The sequence below is a fragment of the Aotus nancymaae genome, unplaced genomic scaffold (genome assembly GCF_030222135.1).
Source record: "Aotus nancymaae isolate 86718 unplaced genomic scaffold, 86718_ANA_hifiasm-v0.15.2.pri h1tg000021l, whole genome shotgun sequence".
Lineage (NCBI taxonomy): Eukaryota > Metazoa > Chordata > Mammalia > Primates > Aotidae > Aotus > Aotus nancymaae.
The window spans coordinates 11663318-11682913 of record NW_026988433.1 but is presented as its reverse complement, the minus strand read 5'-3'; the positions used below and the strand labels follow the sequence as shown (position 1 = coordinate 11682913).

At 47.0% G+C, this 19596-nt stretch overlaps 1 protein-coding gene and 1 non-coding gene across 2 annotated transcripts; both read left to right on the top strand.

Moving 5' to 3' along the window:
• The first annotated feature begins 9807 nt into the window (after window positions 1–9807).
• On the top strand, window positions 9808–14776 carry LOC135276230 (myc-associated zinc finger protein-like). The gene is made up of 2 exons (XM_064379495.1): window positions 9808–9825; window positions 13628–14776. Exons 1-2 carry the CDS (start codon window positions 9808–9810, stop codon window positions 14774–14776), a joined length of 1167 nt encoding a protein of 388 aa, XP_064235565.1.
• Window positions 14777–16034: 1258 nt separating this feature from the next.
• On the top strand, window positions 16035–16160 carry LOC135276274 (U4atac minor spliceosomal RNA). Its single transcript, XR_010343850.1, has one exon. It is a non-coding gene; the product is annotated as a U4atac minor spliceosomal RNA (small nuclear RNA).
• Window positions 16161–19596: the final 3436 nt, after the last annotated feature.

The following is a 19596-nucleotide window of genomic DNA, read 5'->3' as shown; positions in this document are numbered from 1 at the left end:
TAGGCGTGTGCCACCACGCCTGGCTAATTCTGTATTTTTAGTAGAGACAGGGTTTCTCCATGTTGGTCAAGCTGTTTCGAACTCCTGACCTCAGGTGATCTGCCCACCTTGGCCTTCCAAAGTGCTGGGATTACAGGCACGAGCCACCGTACCTGGCCTTTTTTTTTTTTTTTTTTGAGACAGAGTCTCTCACTGTCGCCAGGCTGGAGTGAGTGCAGTGGCACGATCTCAGCTCACTGCAACCTCCGCCTCTCGAGTTCAAGCGATTCTCCTGCCTCAGCCTCCTGAGTAGCTGGGACTACAGGTGTGCATCACCACACCGAGCTAATTTTTGTATTTTTAGTAGAGACTGGGTTTCACCATGTTGGTCAGGATGGTCTCGATCTCTTGACCTCGTGGTCTGCCCACCTCAGCCTCCCAAAATGCTGGGATTACAGGCATGAGCCACCGCTCCCGGCTAAAAAAATTATTTTAAATAAAAAGTCAGCCAGCGGCAGGATGCAGTGGCTCATACCTGTAATCCCAACAGTTTGGGAGGCCAAGGCAGGTAGATCACCTGAGCTCAGGAGTTAGAGACTAGCCTGGGTAACATGGTAAGACCCTGTCTCTACTAAAAATACAAAAAATTAGTCGGATATGGTGGTGCGCCTGTAGTCCCAGCTACTCAGGAGGCTGAGGTGAGAGGAGCCCAGGAGGCAGAAGTTGCAGTGAGCCAAGATCGTACCACTGCACCCCAGCCTGGGTGACAGAGTGAGAGCTCATCTCAAAAAAAAAAAAAATTTAATGTCAACCAAGCACAGTGGCTCATACCTATAATCCCAACATTTTGGGAGGCCGAGGCAAGAGGATCAGTTTAAGCTAGGAGTTTGACACCAGCCTATGCAACATAGTGATGGTGAAACCCGTCTTTATAAAATATATAAAAAACAAGCAAAAAAGCTGGGCATCTGTAGTCCCAGGTACTCAGGAGGCTGAGATGAGAGGATCACATGATCCCCAAAGATGGAGGTTGCAGTGAGTTGAGATCACGCCACTGTACTCCAGCCTGGGTGACAGAGCAAGACCTTGTCTCAAAAATAAATAAATAAATAAATAATAATAACGTTTGAGCGGCTGAATTTCAGCAAGCTTGAGCAGGGACCTGTGGGTACCCCTCAGACCACCCTGCTTCTGGCATGACAAATGAGTACATAGTTTTGGGTTGTTTTGGTTTTTGGTTTTTGAGATGGTGGTCTCACTCGTCACCCAAGCCACAGTGTAGTGGTGCAATCACAGTTCACTGAAGCCTCCATCTCCCAGGTTCAATGATCCTCCTACCTCAGCCTCCCAAGTAGCTGGGACTGTGGCCATATGCCACCTAATTTTCTTGATGCCCAACTAATTTTCTTGATTTTTAGTAAAGACAGGGTCTCACTATGTTGCCCAGGCTGGTCTTGAATTCCTGGGCTCAAGTGATCCTCCTGCCTCGGCCTCCCAAAGTCCTGGGATTACCTGCGTGAGCCACCGCTCCTGGCCTTCAATACATGTTAGTTAATGGAAGGACATTTACTCTGCTGCCACCTGACTAATTATTTTTTGTTTGCTCACCTCTTTGTTAAAGACTTCTGGCCGCTTCCTTCCCCATAAACTCCGGCACCTGTATCTCCCTGGTAATTATTTCCTTGATCAGCTATAAAACATCCCTTTTTGTCTTTTTTATTTTATTTATTTATTTTACAAATGTAGTATTCCTATGTTGCCCAGGTTGGATTTGAACTCCTGGGCTCAAGTGATCCTCCTGCCTCAACCTCCCTAGTAGCTTGGACTACAGTCAGGTGCTATTGTGTCTGGTTTAAAACATAATTCTGCCGGGTACGGTGGCTCATGCTTATAATCCCAGCACTTTGGGTGGCCAAGGCAGGTGGATCACCTGAGGTCAGGAATTCAAGGCCAGCCTGACCAACATGGAGGAGCCTCGTTTCTACTAAAAATACAAAATTAGCCAAGCATGGTGGTGCATGCCTGTAACCCCAGCTACCTAGGAGCCTGAAGCAGGAGAATCGCTTGAACCCAGGAGGCAGAGTTTGCGGCGAGCCTAGATCACACTGTTGCACTCCAGCCTGGACAACAAGAGCAAAACTCCATCTCAAAAAAAAAAAAAAATCAATTCTTTTTTGTGCATGAGTGTTTTTTAAAATGCCTAACGAAAAACAATATTCATTTACTATGGCTGCCAAAACAAAGTACCACATGCTGGGTGGCTTAATCTACGAGAATATGTTCCTTCCTAATTCTGGAGGTTAGAAGTCCAAGATCAAGGTGTTGACAGGATCCATTCCTTCTGCAGGGTGTGAATGAAGGGTGTGTTCCAGGCCTCTCTCCTCAGCTTGTAGATGGTCATTTTCACACAGCCTGGACGCACACCTGTGTTCATATTTCACCCTTTTATAAAGATACCAGTCATATTGAATTAGAGCCCACCCTAATTAGGATCCCATATTTTAACTAATCTACATCTGCAGTGGCTTTATTTACAAATAAGGTCACCTTCTGAGTCATTTAGGGTTAGGGCTCTAACATATAAATTTGGGGGACACAATTTCTCACAATGATAATATGCAGTAAGGTTTGGAGGAAACTGACAGTTTCACACAGTTCTGGAAGGAATACAAATTGACACACCCCTTAGAAGGGTTTATCCATCAGAGTCCAGGTAGGAAACAGAAGCCACAAACAAGAAACTTAATACAGAGAACTGGTCCCACAAGTAATGAAAGATCTAAGAAGCCAAACCAGGGATAGAGATTCAAAATAAAGCTGGGTGCAGTGACTCACACTTGTAACACCAGCACTTTGGGAGGTCAAGGAGGGAGAATTGCTTGAGCCCAGGAGTTCAAGACCAGTCTGGGCGACACAGCAAGACTTCATCTCTATAGAAAAATTAAAAAATTGCTGGGTGTGGGCCAGGCGCAGTGGCTCAAGCCTATAATCCCAGCACTTTGGGAGGCCAAGGTGGGCAGATCACCTGAGGTCAGGAGTTTCAGACTGGCCCAACCAACATGGCAAAACCTGGTCTCTACTAAAAATAAAAAATTAACCGGGCATCCTGATGCATGCCTGTAATCCCAGCTACTCAGGAGGCTGAGACAGGAGAATCACTTGAACCCAGGACGCAGAGGTTGTAGTGAACTGAGATCCCGCCACTGTACTCCAGCCTGGGCAACAGAGCAAGACTCTGTCTCAAAAAAAAAAAAAATTGCTGGGTGTGGTAGCACACACCTGTAATCCCAAATACTTGGGAGGCCGAGCGGGGAGAGTCTCAGGAGCCCAGGAGGTCAAGGTTGCAGTAAGGGACAATTGCACACTGCACTCCAGCCTGCGCAACAGAGCAGAGAGAGAGAGAGAATAGCAATAACAAGATTCTGCCCCTCCCAGGTTGACAGAGAGAGAAAGAGAGAAAGAGAGAGAGAGAACAGCAATAACAAGATCTTGCCACTCCCAGGTCCAAATGGACAAAGAAACAAAGCGGTGACCAGCTACAGCCACTGAGTAGGAGTTGGTGATGCAGAGTAAAATATAGCCACTGCTGGAGGATGTTGCCTGAGGCAGAGAGAAAAGGCAAGAAAGTCTGAAGCTTCTCCTTTTCCCTTGCCCTCCAATCTCCCTGCAGGGTTTCCTATTAGTTCAACCCATCAGGGTGACGCAGGAGCCAGGAAAAGAAGCCTGTGATCATCACCACTATCTAATTCCAGAACATTTCCATTACCCTAAAAAGAAAACCCATACCCAGTAGCAGTCACCCCCCCATTCTCACTCCCCTAACTCCTGGCAATCATGAATCCACTTTCTACACAGATTTGCCTATTCTGGAAATTTCATTCTGATGGATTTATACAATATGTGGTCTTTTGCGTCTGGCTTCTTTCATTTAGCTTCATGTTTCTGAGGTTCATCCACACTGTAGAATGGATCAGGGCTTTATCCCTTTATATGCCTGACTAGTATCCCATTGTATGGATAGCCATGTTTTGTTTACCCATTCATCAGCTGATGGACACTGGAGCTGTTTCCACATTTTGGCTATTGTGAAAAGTGATGGTATGAACATTCACATACATGTTTTTGCATATGTTTTCAATTCTTTGGGTTACATACCTAGGAGTAGAATTTCTGGGTCGTATGCTAATTACAGTCCTTGAGGAACTGCCAGACTGTTTTCCAAAGTGGCTGCACCATTTTACATCCACCAGCAATGACTCTACATTTTAATGAGGATCAGAACCCTAGCTTGCTATTTAACGGTGAATCATGTTCAGCAATGTGATGATTTTGAAAGAACTAAATAATTATCAAAGATTTTAAAGTTATTCTGAGTAATGGATGATCATATTCCTGATTTCATGTATCTCTGAACACTGTACACCCTGAGTAGAATTGTGCCAACTACAGCCAGTTTTTCTCCTTTGTTCATTAGACAGAAATTCACCAGCAGCTAAGTGCTGATACATCATTCCCAGCGCCCACCCCAGATGGGAAAGCCAGCAGTGTCACTGAACGCATGCTGTATCTGCTGCTACACAGATCTAAAACTTCTGAAGATGACAAACCCTAACCCTACATTCAGAGATATGATGTTAGAGGGAATAGATAATTTTTCTCATTCCTTTGGGCAAGAAAAACTTAATCTGTGAACGGGTTCCCCTATGTGCATGCATAAACACTGTCTTTTGATAATCCAAGAAAATCCAGCTGAGGCCGGGCGCGGTGGCTCACACCTATAATCCCAGCACTTTGGGAGGCTGAGGTGGGTGCATCACGAGGTCAAAAGATTGAGACCATCCTGGTCAACATGGTGAAACCCCGTCTCTACTAAAAATACAAAAATTATCTGGGAATGGTGGCACACACCTGTAGTCCCAGCTACTTGGGAGACTGAGGCAGGAGAATTGCTTGAACCCGGGAGGCAGAGGTTGTGGTGAGCCGAGATCGTGCCATTGCACTCCAGCCTGGGTAACAAGATCGAAACTCCGTCTCAAAAAAAAAAGAAAGAAAGAAAATCCAGCTGAAAGGGGGAAAAATGTCTGCTATTGAATAAAATGCGACCTGACTTTGAGAGAGTCACGCAGAGTCTCAGGACTCACTCAATACAGAAAGTTCTGGGTAATTAACTGAGCTGCTGGGGAAACTCGATCGCTAGCCTGACAAGCACCACTAAGTATTTCCAGATCCAAGGTAACATTTCAGCTTCTCAAAGCTCATGAACTGAATTGGCCTCCCTCCCTGGGGAAAGGAACTCTCATTGTTGTCTCTGGACCTCTTATTTCATCCAGAGTAGACATCACCATCTGCTGCTGAAAGATCAATGGACAAATTAATTAACTGGGGTTGAGTTTACATTTTTATTGTCAACTCCCATCATCTGCTTGCTTAAACCCACTTCCCATATCTCTTAGTGCTAATCAGAGAAAGATTACATAATTTTACACTCACCTTTTTCATTTCCTTGGGGACACCCTGACTTACTCTCAGTATTTAACTGGCAGTTGCCAGTAGCACTGGCTACTTTCAGTAATAGAAGTAGAAACTACATTTGCTCATTGCTTTTCTTCTTTTCAGGATGTTAATTCCTTGGTTTTTAAAAAATGTATACATTTGGCCAGGTGTGGTGGCTCAAACCTATAATCCCAGAACTTTGGGACACTGAGGCAGGTAGATCACTTGAGGTCAGGAGTTCAAGACCAGCCTGATCAACATAGTGAAACCCCATCTCTACTAAAAATACAAAAATTAGCTGAGTATGGTGGCACACACCTGTAATCCCAGCTACTCGGGAGGCTGAGGCAGGAGAATCACTTGAACTGGGGAGGCGGAGGTTGCAGTGAGCCAAGATGGCGCCACTGCACTCCATCCTGGGTGACAGAGTGAGACTCTAGCTCAAAAAAAAAAAAACATACATTTTAGTGTGAGTTTCTGGACCTGTAATGTTTGATGAATACATATAATGTATTATGGCAGTAGGGAACTGATGCATTGCCAAAAAATGAGATAATGGATTATTTGGCAATGCAATGCCAAATAGCAGCAATGCATCAGTTCTCTACTGCTGCAATGATGGTGTGTCACAACTACAAAACAGTGGTATAACAACAGGTATAGTTGTTGTTAGAAGTAGACTGGGCATGGTGGCTCATGCCTGTAATCCCAGTGCTTTGGGATGCTGAGGCAGGCGGATCATCTGAGATCAGGAGTTCCAGATCAGCCTGACCAACCTGGAGAAACCCCTTCTATACTAAAAATACAAAATTAACCAGGCATGGTATTGCATGCCTGTAATCCCAGCTACTTGGGAGCCTGAGGCAGGAGAATCACTCGAGCCCAGGAGGTGGAGGTTGTGGCGAGCCAAGATCACACCATTGCATTCCAGCCTGGGCAAGAAGAGTGAAACTCCATCTCAAAATAAAAAAGGAAGTAAAGTTTTGGAGTTGTGAAGAAAACAAACTCTTAAAGAAGTTCTCAGCAAGACAATTTTTACTTCTGCAAAAGGGTGCCACTCACGAGCCTGCTCACTGTAAGGCTGGTTGCATCGCCGAGAGCTCGGACACACCCCCCTCCCCTCGTGGGGATCTCGGACACACCCCCTCCCCTCACCGGGAGCTTGGACACACCTCCTTCCCTTGCCAGGAGTTCAGACACACCCCCCTCCCCGGGAGCCTGAGAAAAAAGTCCCGCCAGGACCTACCTGATAGCATTTTGTCCCATCCAGGCCCCACTCCCCACCATTTTGTCCTATCTGGGCCCCACTCCCTGCCTACCATTTTGTCCTATCTGGGCCCCATTCCCCGCCATTTTGCCCCACTCACCTTGGGCACAGCCAATCAAACACCTCCACTCCCTATAAAACCCCACGTCTGAGAGAAGTCCGCACGACTTCTCCAGCCCCTCCTGTCACACCGCAGAACCTCACCCGGGAGCCTAAATAAATTCCTTCGCATCAGATCTTCTTGTACTGGCCTCAGTTTCTTTCCTTTTAAACTCGGCGAGAACAGACCTTACACTCACCATGAGAGCACACCAAACAAAGGAGAGGAGGGCTTTTTATCCCTAACACATGAGGTTTCTACCACTGTGTCCAGTCTCCATTGGCTGGAGCTGGACCACACAATCTAAGCTAAACCCAATTGGCTAAAAGCTTAAAACTTTCCTAACTAGGTAAAAGCAATGGAGAACAAAGGAAGGGAGGAAGTGACTTGTGTGGTTTGCAAAAAGGCTAGGTTAGGAATGTCCAAATAAGGAAAGGAGTATATGCTACAAACTAAGACATGCCTAGGCATGTCTAGGCATAGGCATACTCTGGTACATCAGGAACCAGTGGGTTAGGCCTTTTAAAAATTGAAGAACAGGGAGACAGAGTATGCTTTATTTGAGGAAGATCATCATTGTATCTGTCAATTGTTCATGCATCTGTGGTTGGCTGGGGAGCTCTGCTGATCTTGTTGGGGATACTGGATCACAGATGAGAGGGCTGGCTCAGCGGCTGATCTGGAATCGATCTGACCAGAGTGTTTCTTTCTGTGTCTCTTCTCCATCAGGCTACCCCAGAGAATGTTCTTGTGGTGAAGGCAGAGGTACAAGAGAGCAAGGAGAGACACCTGGGTCTCTTGAGTCCTAAGCTCAGTGGTGGCACACAACACTTGTGCCACTTCTTTTTGGCTAAAGCATAAGTACAGCCCAGATTCAAGGGTCAGGGAATAAGCTCTGCCTCTTTAACCAGAAGAGCTACAGAGTCACATAGCAAAACACCTGGACACAGGGAAAGGTGAAGAATACCCCAAAAGGCAACCTACTCGAGGCAGTCCATTCTCATCCCCTTTGCAGTCCATTTTTTTGGTCTAATTTTTATTTGTTTATTTATTTATTTTGAGGTGGAGTCTCGCTCTGTCGCCCAGGCTAGGATTGCAATGGCACGATCTCAGCTCACTGCAACCTCTGCCTCCCAGGTTCAAGCGATTCTCCTGCCTCAGCCTCCCGAGTAGCTGGGATTACAGGTACCCACCACCATGCCTGGCTAATTTTTGTATTTTTAGTAGAGACGAGGTTTCACTGTGTTGGTCAGGCTGGTCTCGAAATCCTGACCTCAGGTTATCTACCTGCCTCGACCTCCCAAAGTGCTGGGATTACAGGCGTGAGCCACTATGCCCAGCCTGTTTATTTTTATTTATTGAGACATAGTCTTACTCTGTCTGCCAGGCTGGGGTACAGTGGTGCAATCTTGGCTCACTGCAACCTCTGCTTCCTGGGCTCAAGCCATCCTCTCATCTCAGCCTCCCAAGTAGCTAGTACTACAGGTGCCCGCCACCACACCTGGTTAATTTTTGTATTTTTAGTAGAGACAAGGGTTCCACCATGTTGGTCAGCCTGGTCTCAAACTCCTCATCTCAAGTGATTCACCCACCTAGGCCTCAGGCCTCCTAAAATGCTGGGATTACAGGCATGAGTCACCACACCCAGCCCATTATATATTTCAAAACAGCTAAAAGAACTTGAAAATTTCCCAACACATAGAAATGATAAATACTTGAGGTGATGAATGCCCTAAATACCCTGACTTGATCATTATACATTCTGTGTACATAAAATATCACATGTGCCCCATAAATATGTACAAATATTATGCATCAGCCGGGCACAGTGGCTCACGCCTGTCGTCCCAGCACTTTGGGTGGCCAAGGGGGACGGATCACCTGAGGTCAGCAGTTTGAGACCAGCCTGACCAATATAGTGAAACTCTGTCTCTACTAAAAATACAGAAATTAGCCAGGCATGGTGGTGCACACCTGTAGTCCCAACTACTTGGTAGGCTGGGACAGGAAAATTGCTTGAACCTGGGAGGCAGAGGTTGCAATAAGCCAAGATTGCACCACTGCACTCCAGCCTGGGCGACAGCGGGAGACTCCCTCTAAAAAACAAACAAACAAATATTATGCATCAATTTAAAAAGTTAGTTTATGGCCGGGTCTAGTGGCTCATACCTGTAATCCCAGCACTTTGGGAGGCCGAAGCAGGTGGATCACTTGAGATGAGGAGTTTGAGACCAGCCTGGCCAACACAGTGAAACCCCATCTCTACTTAAAAAATGCAAAATTAGCCGGGCATGGTGGTGTGTGCCTGTAATCCCAGCTACTCAGGAGACTGAGGCATGAGAATATCTTTAACCTGGGAGGCAGAGGTTGCAGTAAGCCAAGATTGTGTCACTGCACTATAGCCTGGGTGACAGAGCGAGACTCCATCTCAAAAATAAATTTTAAAAAATTAGTTTAAAAAAAACTTCCTAATATTAGAAATCAAAGCCAGAACTTTGGAAAGTCTGAGATTGATGAGAACAAATTTCTTATTTAGTCCTTAAAAACAGGCCAGGTAGCTGGGCACGGTGGCTCACGCCTGTAATCCCAGCACTTTGGGAGGCTGAGGCGGGTGGATCACGAGGTCAAGAGATCGAGACCATCCTGGTCAACATGGTGAAACCCCGTCTTTACTAAAAATACAAAAATTAGCTGGGCGTAGTGGTGCGTGTCTGTAGTCCCAGCTACTCGGGAGGCTGAGGCAGAAGAATCGCTTAAACCCAGGAGGCAGAGGTTGCAGTGAGCCGAAATCATACCACTGCACTCCCGCCTGGTGACAGCAAGACTCTGTCTCAAAAAAAAAAAAAAAAACAGGCCAGGTTCCATAGGGAAGGGAACAACACTCACTGGGCTAGGTGGGGAGGTGGAGGGGAGGGGAGGGACAGCAGGGGGCGGGGGGGGCAGATGGGGAGGGATAACACAGGGAGAAATGCCTGATGTAGGCGAGGTGGGGGCGGACGTAGCATGTATGTACTTATGTAACAATCCTGCAGGATGCAGGATGTGCACATGTACCCCAGAGCCCAAAGTACAATTTAAAAAAAAAACAAAATAACAGGCCAGGTTCTGGGCGCGGCAGCTCATGCCTATAGTCCCGGCACTTTGGGAGGCTGAGGCGGGTGGCTCACCTGAGGTCACGAGTTCAAGACCAGCCTGGCCAACATGGTAAAAGCCCTGTCTCTACTAAAAATACCAAATTAGCCAGGCATGATGGCACATGCCGGTAATCCCAGCTACTCAGGATGCAAGGCTGGAGAATCACTTGAACCCGGGAAGCAGAGGTTGCAGTGAGCTGAGGTTGTGCCATTGTACTCCAGCCTATGTGACAAGAGCAAAACTCCATCTCAAAAAAATAAATAAATAAAAATAAAAAATAGGCACGGTGGCTCTTGCCTGTAGTCCCAACACTTTGAGAGGCTGAGGCAGGAGGATCGCTTGAGTCCAGGAGTTGGAGAGCAGCCTGGGCAACATAGTGAGACTACATCTCTAATATATAAAATAAAATCAATCCCTATTTCTACAAGAGTTTCAAGGATATAATATATACTCGCTCTTTAGCCTAGCTTAATTTTGAGGGAATGATTAACAAGTCGTTGCTAAGCCAGATTTATCGGAAAATTCAAAGTGGTTTCATGATTCCCAGCCAGAGCATTGGAGCTCATGTTTCCCATAAGCTTCTGGAACTGCTGAGTATTCTCTCTTTCTTTTCAGGGTCTTAATGGTCTTGAATCACAAAAGCAATTAAGTTGCCCGAGAACTTCTGTAGTCTTCTGGTCATTTTGAGTTCTTTGAATAAGTATTTTATTCACTGCATGTGCACGGGATAAAGGAAGAAAACACTTCTTCATGGTCTTAATTTGTGCCAATTAATAAATAAAAGAATGGACATTTTCTTAGAGGACATAAAGCTTTCAGAGAATGAATCCATTATCCCAGAGAAAAGAAGAGATTAATTTGTCTAGAGAGTACATTAAAGATGGGCTGGACACAGTGGCTCATGCCTGTAATCCCACCACTTTGGGAGGCCGAGGTGGGTAGATCATGAGGTCAGGAGTTCAAGACCCAGTCTGGCTAACATAGTGAAACCCGGTCTCTACTAAAAATACAAAAAATTAGCCAGATGTGCTGGTGTGCACCTGTAATCCCAGCTACTCGGGAGGGTGAGGCAGGAGAATCTCGTGAACCCCGGAGGTGGATGTTGCAGTGAGCTAAAATTGTGCCATTACACTCCAGCCTGGGCAACAGTGTGAGATCTCGTATCAAAAAAAAAAAAAAAAATTAAAGGTGGACTGATATTGATGACAGAGTTTTGGCCTGGCTGCCCACCGTCCAGACCTGAAGAAAGCATTGCCTTTGTAACAGGCATTCAAGAAAGCCATTGTTCAATCCAATATGTTATGGCAAGAACATTATTGATAAATCTTCAACCAGCAAAAGAAATTTTGAAGTTTTTTCCATAGCCAATATTGATATCACAAATTAGCCGGGTATGGTGCCTCATACCTATAATCCTAGCTACTCAGGAGGCTGAGGTGGGAGGACTGCTTGAGTCCAAGAGGTCAAGGCTGCAGTAAGCAGTGATCATACCACTGCACTCCAGTTTGGGTGACAGGAAGACACTCTGTCTCAAAAAAATAAAATTAATATCACTGTGTATGAGGAATTTACAAAATAAAAACTGGATCCAGGCTGGGTGCAGTGGCTCATGCCTGTAATCCCAGCACTTTGGGAGGCTGAGGAGGGAGGATCACTTGAGGCCAGGAGTTGAAGATCAGCCTGGCCAACATGGTGAAACCCGTCTCTACTGAAAATACAAAAATTGGCTGGGTGTGGTGGCTCACACCTGTAATCCCAGCACTTTGGAACGCTGAGGTGGGTGAATCACTTGAGGTCAGGAGTTCAAGACCAGCCTGGTAAACATGGTGAAACTCCATGTCTACTAAAAATACAAAAATTAGCTGGGCGCAGTGGCACATGCCAATAATCCCAGCTACTTGGGAGGCTAAGGCAGGAGAAATGCTTGAACCTGGGAGGCAGAGGTTGCAGTGAGCCAAGATCACACCACTGCACTCCAGCCTGGGCGACAGAGTGAGACTCCGTCTCAAAAAAAAAAAAAAAAAATTAGCTGGGCATGTGGCACATGCATGTAGTCCCAGCTCTTCAGGAGGCTGAGGCATAAAAATCACTTGAGCTGGGAGTGGTGGCTCACGCCTGTAATCCCAGCACTTTGGGAGGCCGAGGCGGGTGGATCATGAGGTCAAGAAATCGAGACCATCCTGGTCAACATGGTGAAACCCCGTCTCTACTAAAAATACAAAAAATTAGCTGGGCATGGTGGTGCGTGCCTGTAATCCCAGCTACTCAGGAGGCTGAGGCAGAATTGCCTGAACCCTGGAGGCGGAGGTTGCGGTGAGCCGAGATCGCGCCATTGCACTCCAGCCTGGGTAATAAGAGCGAAACTCCGTCTCAAAAAAAAAAAAAATCACTTGAATCCTGCCGAGATCACCCCACTGCACTCCAGCTTGGATGACAGAGTGAGACTATATCTCAAAAAAAAAAAATTAGCTGGGCATGGTGGCTCGTGCCTGTAGTCCCAGTTACTTGGGAGGCTGAGGCAGGAAGATGGCTTGAGCCCGTGAGGCTAAGCCTGTAGTGAGTTGTGATTGCACCACTGCACTCTAGTCTAGGCAACAGAACAAGACCCTGTCTCAAAGAAAACAAAAAAACTGGATCCAGCAACTTTAATGTCAACATTTATTCCTTTTTATCAACTGCTTTATGTTTAAAGGTGCTTCTGACTAGACCTGGAAAAGGTTGCATGTGTCAGAGAAAAAGTCTGGGAAGATTGCACAAAAAGTAACAGTGGCTAGGAACACTTTTGTTCACCAAATTTTGTTATGACCTCATATGTACTAAGCATTTAGCTAGACACTAGTAAATAGTGGAGACAAGCTCAGCTCAGGCTCTCACTGAAGTCTCAGTCTAGTTCAGACACAGAGAAGTCCTAAACAGGAACAAGTGCAATGAGATACCACTCCACACACACTAGGATAGCTAAAATTAAAAAGTGGACAATAACAAGTGTTGTCAAAGATGCGGAGAAACGGGAACGCTCATATTATTTCTGGTGGGAATGAAACAGCACTGTGGTAAAATGAAATAGCACTGTGGAAAAGCGTGTTTGTTCCTCAAAAAGCTAAACATAGAATTTAGAATCTAAATTCCGGATTGACACAGCAATTTCACACCTAGGTGTTTAACCAAAAGGGAATTGAAATATATGTCCACACAACTCTTGTACACACATGTTCACAGCAGCACTAAGAGTGGAAACAACTCAAACGTACATCACCTGATGAATAAACAAAATGTGGTATATCCACGCAGTGTAATATTACTCAGGAAAAAAAGGAAATGAAGTTCTGATGCATGCTACAACCCGCATGAACTTCAGAAACAGTGTGTTAAAGAAGCCAGACACAAAAGGCCACAAATGTTCAGACAGGCAAGTCCATCGAGACAGAAGGCAGATTGGTGGCTTCCAAGGAATGGAGGAAGATGAACCAGGAAACAACTACTTAATGGGGATAGAGTTTCCTCTGGGTCGAGGAAAATGTCCTGGAAGTTAGATTACTGTGAATGTGCTAAATGCCACTGAACTGTACACTTTAAAATCATAAATTTTATGTGAATTTTACCTCAACTTCAAAAAGCAATTAAGCTGTACACTTAAGATTTGTACACTTGAGTTCCGCATCTTTGCCTCCCAGGGCTGCGCCCAGAGTCCATTCCAGGCCGTTCCGGCGCCCCCGCCCACGCCCCAGGCCCCGGCGGCCGAGCCCCTCCAGGGGGACTTGCTCCCCGTGCTCGCCGCTGCCCAGGAGTGCGCCGCGGCCGCACCCCCGGCTCCGGCCGCCGCCTCCACGGTGGACACAGCGGCCCTGAAGCAGCCCCCGGCGCCCCCTCCGCCGCCCCCACGCCCCGCCTCCGCCGTCCCCATCGCCGCGGCAGCAGCCACCGCCGTCGTAGCCCCAACCTCGACGGTCGCCGTGGCCCCAGTCGCGTCTGCCTTGGAGAAGAAGACAAAGAGCAAGGGGCCCTACATCTGCGCTCTGTGCACCAAGGAGTTCAAGAACGGCTACAACCTCCGGAGGCACGAAGCCATCCACGCGGGAGCCAAGGCCGGCCGGGTCCCCTCGGGTGCTATGAAGATGCCCACCATGGTGCCCCTGAGCCTCCTGAGCGCGCCCCAGCTGAGCGGAGCCGGCGGGGGAGGGGGAGAAGCGGGTGCCGCCGGTGGCGTGGTGACCACGGCCGCCTCGGGGAAGCGCACCCGGAAGAACCACGCCTGCGAGATGTGCGGCAAGGCCTTCCGCGACGTCTACCACCTGAACCGACACACGCTGTCGCACTCGGACGAGAAGCCCTACGAGTGCCCGGTGTGCCAACAGCGCAAGGCCCGCATGAGCTACCACGTGCGCTCACATGACGGCGCTGTACACAAGCCCTGCAACTGCTCCCACTGTGGCAAGAGCGTCTCCCGGCCGGATCACCTCAACTGTCACGTCAGACAAGTGCACTCAACAGAACGGCCCTTCAAAAGGGAGAAATGTGAGGCAGCTTTCGCCACGAAGGATCGGCTGCGGGCGCACACAGTACGACACGAGGAGAAGGTGCCAGGTCACGTGTGTGGCAAGATGCTGAGCTCGGCTTATATTTCGGACCACATGAAGGTGCACAGCCAGGGCCCTCACCATGTCTGTGAGCTCTGCAACAAAGGTACTGGTGAGGTTTGTCCAATGGCGGCAGCAGCAGCTCCTCCCACAGCTGTGGGCTCCCTCTCGGGGGCAGAGGGGGTGCCTGTGAGCTCTCAGCCCCTTCCCTCCCAGCTCTGGTGAGCTCCAAGTTGGTTGCGGGGGAGAGGGGAGAATGGAGTCGAGTCCCTTGATACAGGCTCCTCTCCCCTCTCTTTTCCCACCAACTCCTCACTACTTCCCCACCAACCAAGGAGCCTCCGGAAGGAAAGGAGGAAGAAATGTTTTATGGGAATTCGCTAGGTTTTAACCATTTGTTTCTCCTGCTCCTCTCTTCTATCAGACCTGACCCCACACAAACCTGTCCCCTCGGTTGTGTTGAAGTCCCCTGGACAGTGGGCAGAGGTGGCAGAGGACAGGAGCAGCCACTGCCCGTACCCCCTCTCCTCTCTGTAAGCCTGTGCCCTGTCCTCCCAGGGACTTGTGAGCCTCTTCCCTCGATAGTTCTCTTACTCTCCTTCCAGTCCTCTCCCCCTGCTGCCTGCTGCCCCTCCCTGGGGAGTTGGTGCTTTCTTTTCCTTTTTCTTTTTTTCCAGGGAGAGGGAGGAGAGGAAGGAGGGAGATCAGAGCTTCTGTCCTAGGGAGGGAAAGCAGTGAGGTTTGAGGAGGGGCAGAAGCAGGGCCCGCAAAGGTTGTACCATCATAAGGTGGCAGGGGGTTTGGGGTCAGGCCCTGAACATCGTCCTACTTGAGAATCTGTCAGGGGAGAAAGTTCAGGGGAGCAGAAGGAGGAGCCAGGAGGGCCAGAGGCAGAGGAGAGATGGAGTTTTAGGGGCCAGGGTGAGCGAGGGCTCCAGGGCCTAGAGGTGCTTCCTGGGGCTGGGGGAATGCAGCCAGTGTCTCCCTCCCCTCTGCCACCCCAGCTCCAGCCCTGGTCTTGTCTTTTCATCCCTCTTCCCTACGACAGAAGCAGCTGTGTCCCTGGCCATGTCATCGTGTTCCTTTGTCCCCTGCATGAACCCCACCCTCCACCCCCTCCTTTTGCGTGGACCCCATTACAATAAATTTTAAATAAAATCCTGTTTCTGGCTCTGGAAAAAAAAAAAAAATTTATACACTTGGCTGGGCACAGTGGCTCACGCCTGTAATCCCAGCACTTTGGGAGGCCAAGGTGGGCAGATCACCTGAGGTCGTGTGTTCGAGACAGCCTGACCAACACAGAGAAACTCCGTCTCTACTAAATATACAAAATTAGCTGGGCATGGTGGCGCATGTCTATAATCCCAGCTACTTGGGAGGCTGAGGCAGGAGAATTGCTTGAACCTGTAGGTGAAGGTTGTGGTTAGCCGAGATCGAGCCATTGTACTCCAGTCTGGGCAGCAGGAGCGAAACTCCGTCTCTAACTATCCTTTTCTGGGGGTTGCGCTACTGTCCAATGAGCGCATAGCGAGGGCGGTACTGCTAATGCCTAAACAACACACCCGAATCAACGAGAGCTTTGCTTTACCTCGGTGCAATTTTCGGAAAGATGAAAACCTGCTTTTCCAAGGTAGAATCAAAATTTTTTTTTTTTTAAAAAAAAGGCCGGGCGCGGTGGCTCAAGCCTGTAATCCCAGCACTTTGGGAGGCCGAGGCGGGTGGATCACGAGGTCAAGAGATCAAGACCATCCTGGTCAACATGGTGAAACCCCGTCTCTACTAAAAATACAAAAATTAGCTGGGCACGGTGGCGCGTGCCTGTAATCCCAGCTACTCAAGAGGCTGAGGCAGGAGAATTGCCTGAACCCAGGAGGCGGAGGTTGCGGTGAGCCGAGATCGCGCCATTGCACTCCAGCCTGGGTAACAAGAGCGAAACTCCGTCTAAAAAAAAAAAAAAAAAAAAAAAAACCCTCCATCTCAAAATAAATAACTAAATAAAAATAAATGCATTAGTTTTTAAATTTTGGTAAAAGAAAGCTAAACCAAGCAAATTTTACCATAAAATTAGGAAGAATATGGATATGGTAGTGTTAGCTTTGTATCTTTTGATTTTCAAGTTTGGGATACTGAGGAAGTACTGAAGACAGGATCAAAGCACGGAGAAAAGGTGGGGTATCCCAGGCTGAAGGGAGCAGGCTCTTTAAAATTATCCAATTAGAATCGTGTTCACTGCCAGGTGCAGTGGCTCATACCTGTAATCCCAGCAATTTGGGAGGGTGAGGCTGGTGGATCCCTTGAGTCTGGGAGTTCAAGACCAGCCTGGGTAACATAGCGATACCACTTCTCTACTTAAAAATAATAGATAAGTTAGGCTGGGTTTGGTGGCTCACACCTGTAATCCCAGCACTTTGGGAGGCCAAGGCAGGTGGATCACAAGGTCAAGAGATCAAGACCATCCTGGCCAACACGGTGAAACCCCGTCTCTACTAAAAATACAAAAATTAGCTGGGCATGGTTGCTGGCGCCTGTAGTCCTAGCTACTTGAGAGGCTAAGGCAGGAGAATTTCTAGAACCCAGGAGACAGAGGTTGCAGTGAGCCAAGATCGTGCCACTGCTCTCCAGCCTGGCGACACAGTGAGACTCCTCAAAAAAAAAAAAAAAAAAAAAAAAAATTTAGGCATGGTGGCACATGCCTGTATCCCAGCTATTCAGGAGGCTGAGGTAGGAAGATCACTTGAGCCTGGGAATTTGAGGCTGCAGTGAGCCATGATTGTACCACTGCACTCCAGCCTGGGTGACAGAGGAAGACCCTGTCTCAAAAAAAAGAAAGAAAGAAGAAAAAAAAAGGAATTCTTCTGAGCATGGTGGCTTACGCCTGTAATTCCAGCACTTTGGGATGCTGAGGTGGGCAGATCACTTGAGGTCAGAAGTTCAAGACCAGTCTGGTCAACATGGTCAAACTCCATCTCTACTAAAAATACAAAAATTAGCCCCATGTAATGGTGGGAGCCTATAATCCCCACTACTCAGGAGGCTGAGGCAGGAGAATTGCTAGAACCTGGGAGGCAGAGGCAGCAGTGAGCTGAGATTTTGCCACTGCACTCCAGCCTGGGCAACAGAGTGAGACCCTGTCTCAAAAAAAAAAAAAAAAAAAAAAAAAAAAATCCGGAGAGATCCAAGATGGCTGATGATTAGCAGCTCGGGCACGTACCTCCCAGTGAAAGCGCAAAGAACGAGAGGACGCCACACTTTCAGACGAATATTAGTTGCTCACGGACCACGAGATTCCCAGTGGAGGAGCTCCACGGGTCGCCAGGGCGACTCTTGTGGCCGGCGTGGCGGTTTTGCTGGTGCCTTAGCACGCCAGTTCTTGGTGCAGAGTCCGGATATTCCCGGGCAGAAAAGCACCATCAATCTTAACACCGCTCTTTTGGCCGGCTCAGTGGATTGCTCAGATTTCGGCGCAGGGAATCAACAAGTTGGACGTCAGAGACCCAGTTAGAAAGTCGGTAATTATAAAGACGACAGACGGACAAATATATAATGAAGGGAAGAAACCAGCGTAAAAAGGTAGAGAATACTCAAAATCAGAATGCCTCTCCCTCTACAGGGGATTGCAATTCCTCATCAGTAACGGAACAAGGCTTAATAGATTACACCGGTATTCCAATAACAGAAGCAGGTTTCCAAACGTGGGTGATAAGAAACTTCTGTGAATTAAAAGAACTTATTTTAACCCAATGCAAAGAAACTAAGAACCTTGAAAAAAGGTTTAACGAAATGTTAATGAGAATGGACAATTTAGAGAAGAATATAAGTGAATTGATGGAGCTGAAAAACACAACACGAGAACTTCGCGAAGCATGCACAAGTTTAAACAGTCGAATTGATCAAGCGGAAGGAAGGATATCAGAAGTCGAGGACCAGCTCAGTGAAATGAAACGAGAAGACAAGAATGCAGAAAAAAGGATGAAAAGGAATGAGCAAAGTCTCCAGGAAATATGGGACTATGTGAAAAGACCTAATTTACGTTTGATAGGTGTACCTGAATGTGACGAAGAGAATGAATCCAAGTTGGAAAATACTCTTCAGGATATCATTCAGGAAAATTTTCCCAACCTGGCAAGGCAGGGTAATATTCAACTCCAGGTAATACAGAGAACACCACAAAGATATTCTTCAAGAAGACCAACCCCAAGGCACATAATTGCCAGATTTATTAGGGTTGAAATGAAGGAGAAAATACTAAGGGCAGCTAGAGAGAAAGTTCAGGTTACCCATAAAGGGAAACCTATCAGACTTACAGCAGATCTCTCAGCAGAAACCCTACAAGCCAGAAAAGAGTGGGGACCAATATTTAACATCCTTAAAGAAAAGAACTTTCAACCCAGAATTTCCTATCCAGCCAAACTAAGCTTTATGTGCGAAGGAAAAATTAAATCTTTTGCGAACAAACAAGTACTTAGAGAGTTCACCACCACCAGGCCTGCTTTACAAGAGCTTCTGAAAGAAGCATTATACATATAAAGGAACAACCAATATCAGCCTTTCCAAAAATATATCAAAAAGCAAAGAACTTTAACACAATAAAAAATTCACATCAACTAATGGGCAAAACAGCCAGCTAGCATCAATTGCTGGTATTAAACTTACATATATTTTAATTGGATAAAAAGCCAAAACCCATCGGTATGCTGCATCCGGGCCCATCTTACATGAAACAACACACAAAGACTCAGAGAGAAGGAGGAAGATTTACCAATTGAACAGAGAGTAAAAAATAAACTAATAAACAAAAAGCAGCAGATGCAATTCTCACCTCTGATAAAGTAGACTTTAAAGCAACAAAGATCAAAAGAGGCGAGGAATGACATTACATAATGGCAAAAGGATCAATGCAACAAGAAGAGTTAACGATTCTATAGATCAACGAGATAGAAAATTAACAAGGATATTCAGAACTTGAACTCAGACCCGGAACAAGTAAACTTAATAAATATTTATAGTACTCTCCACTTCAAATACACAAAACATACATTACCACC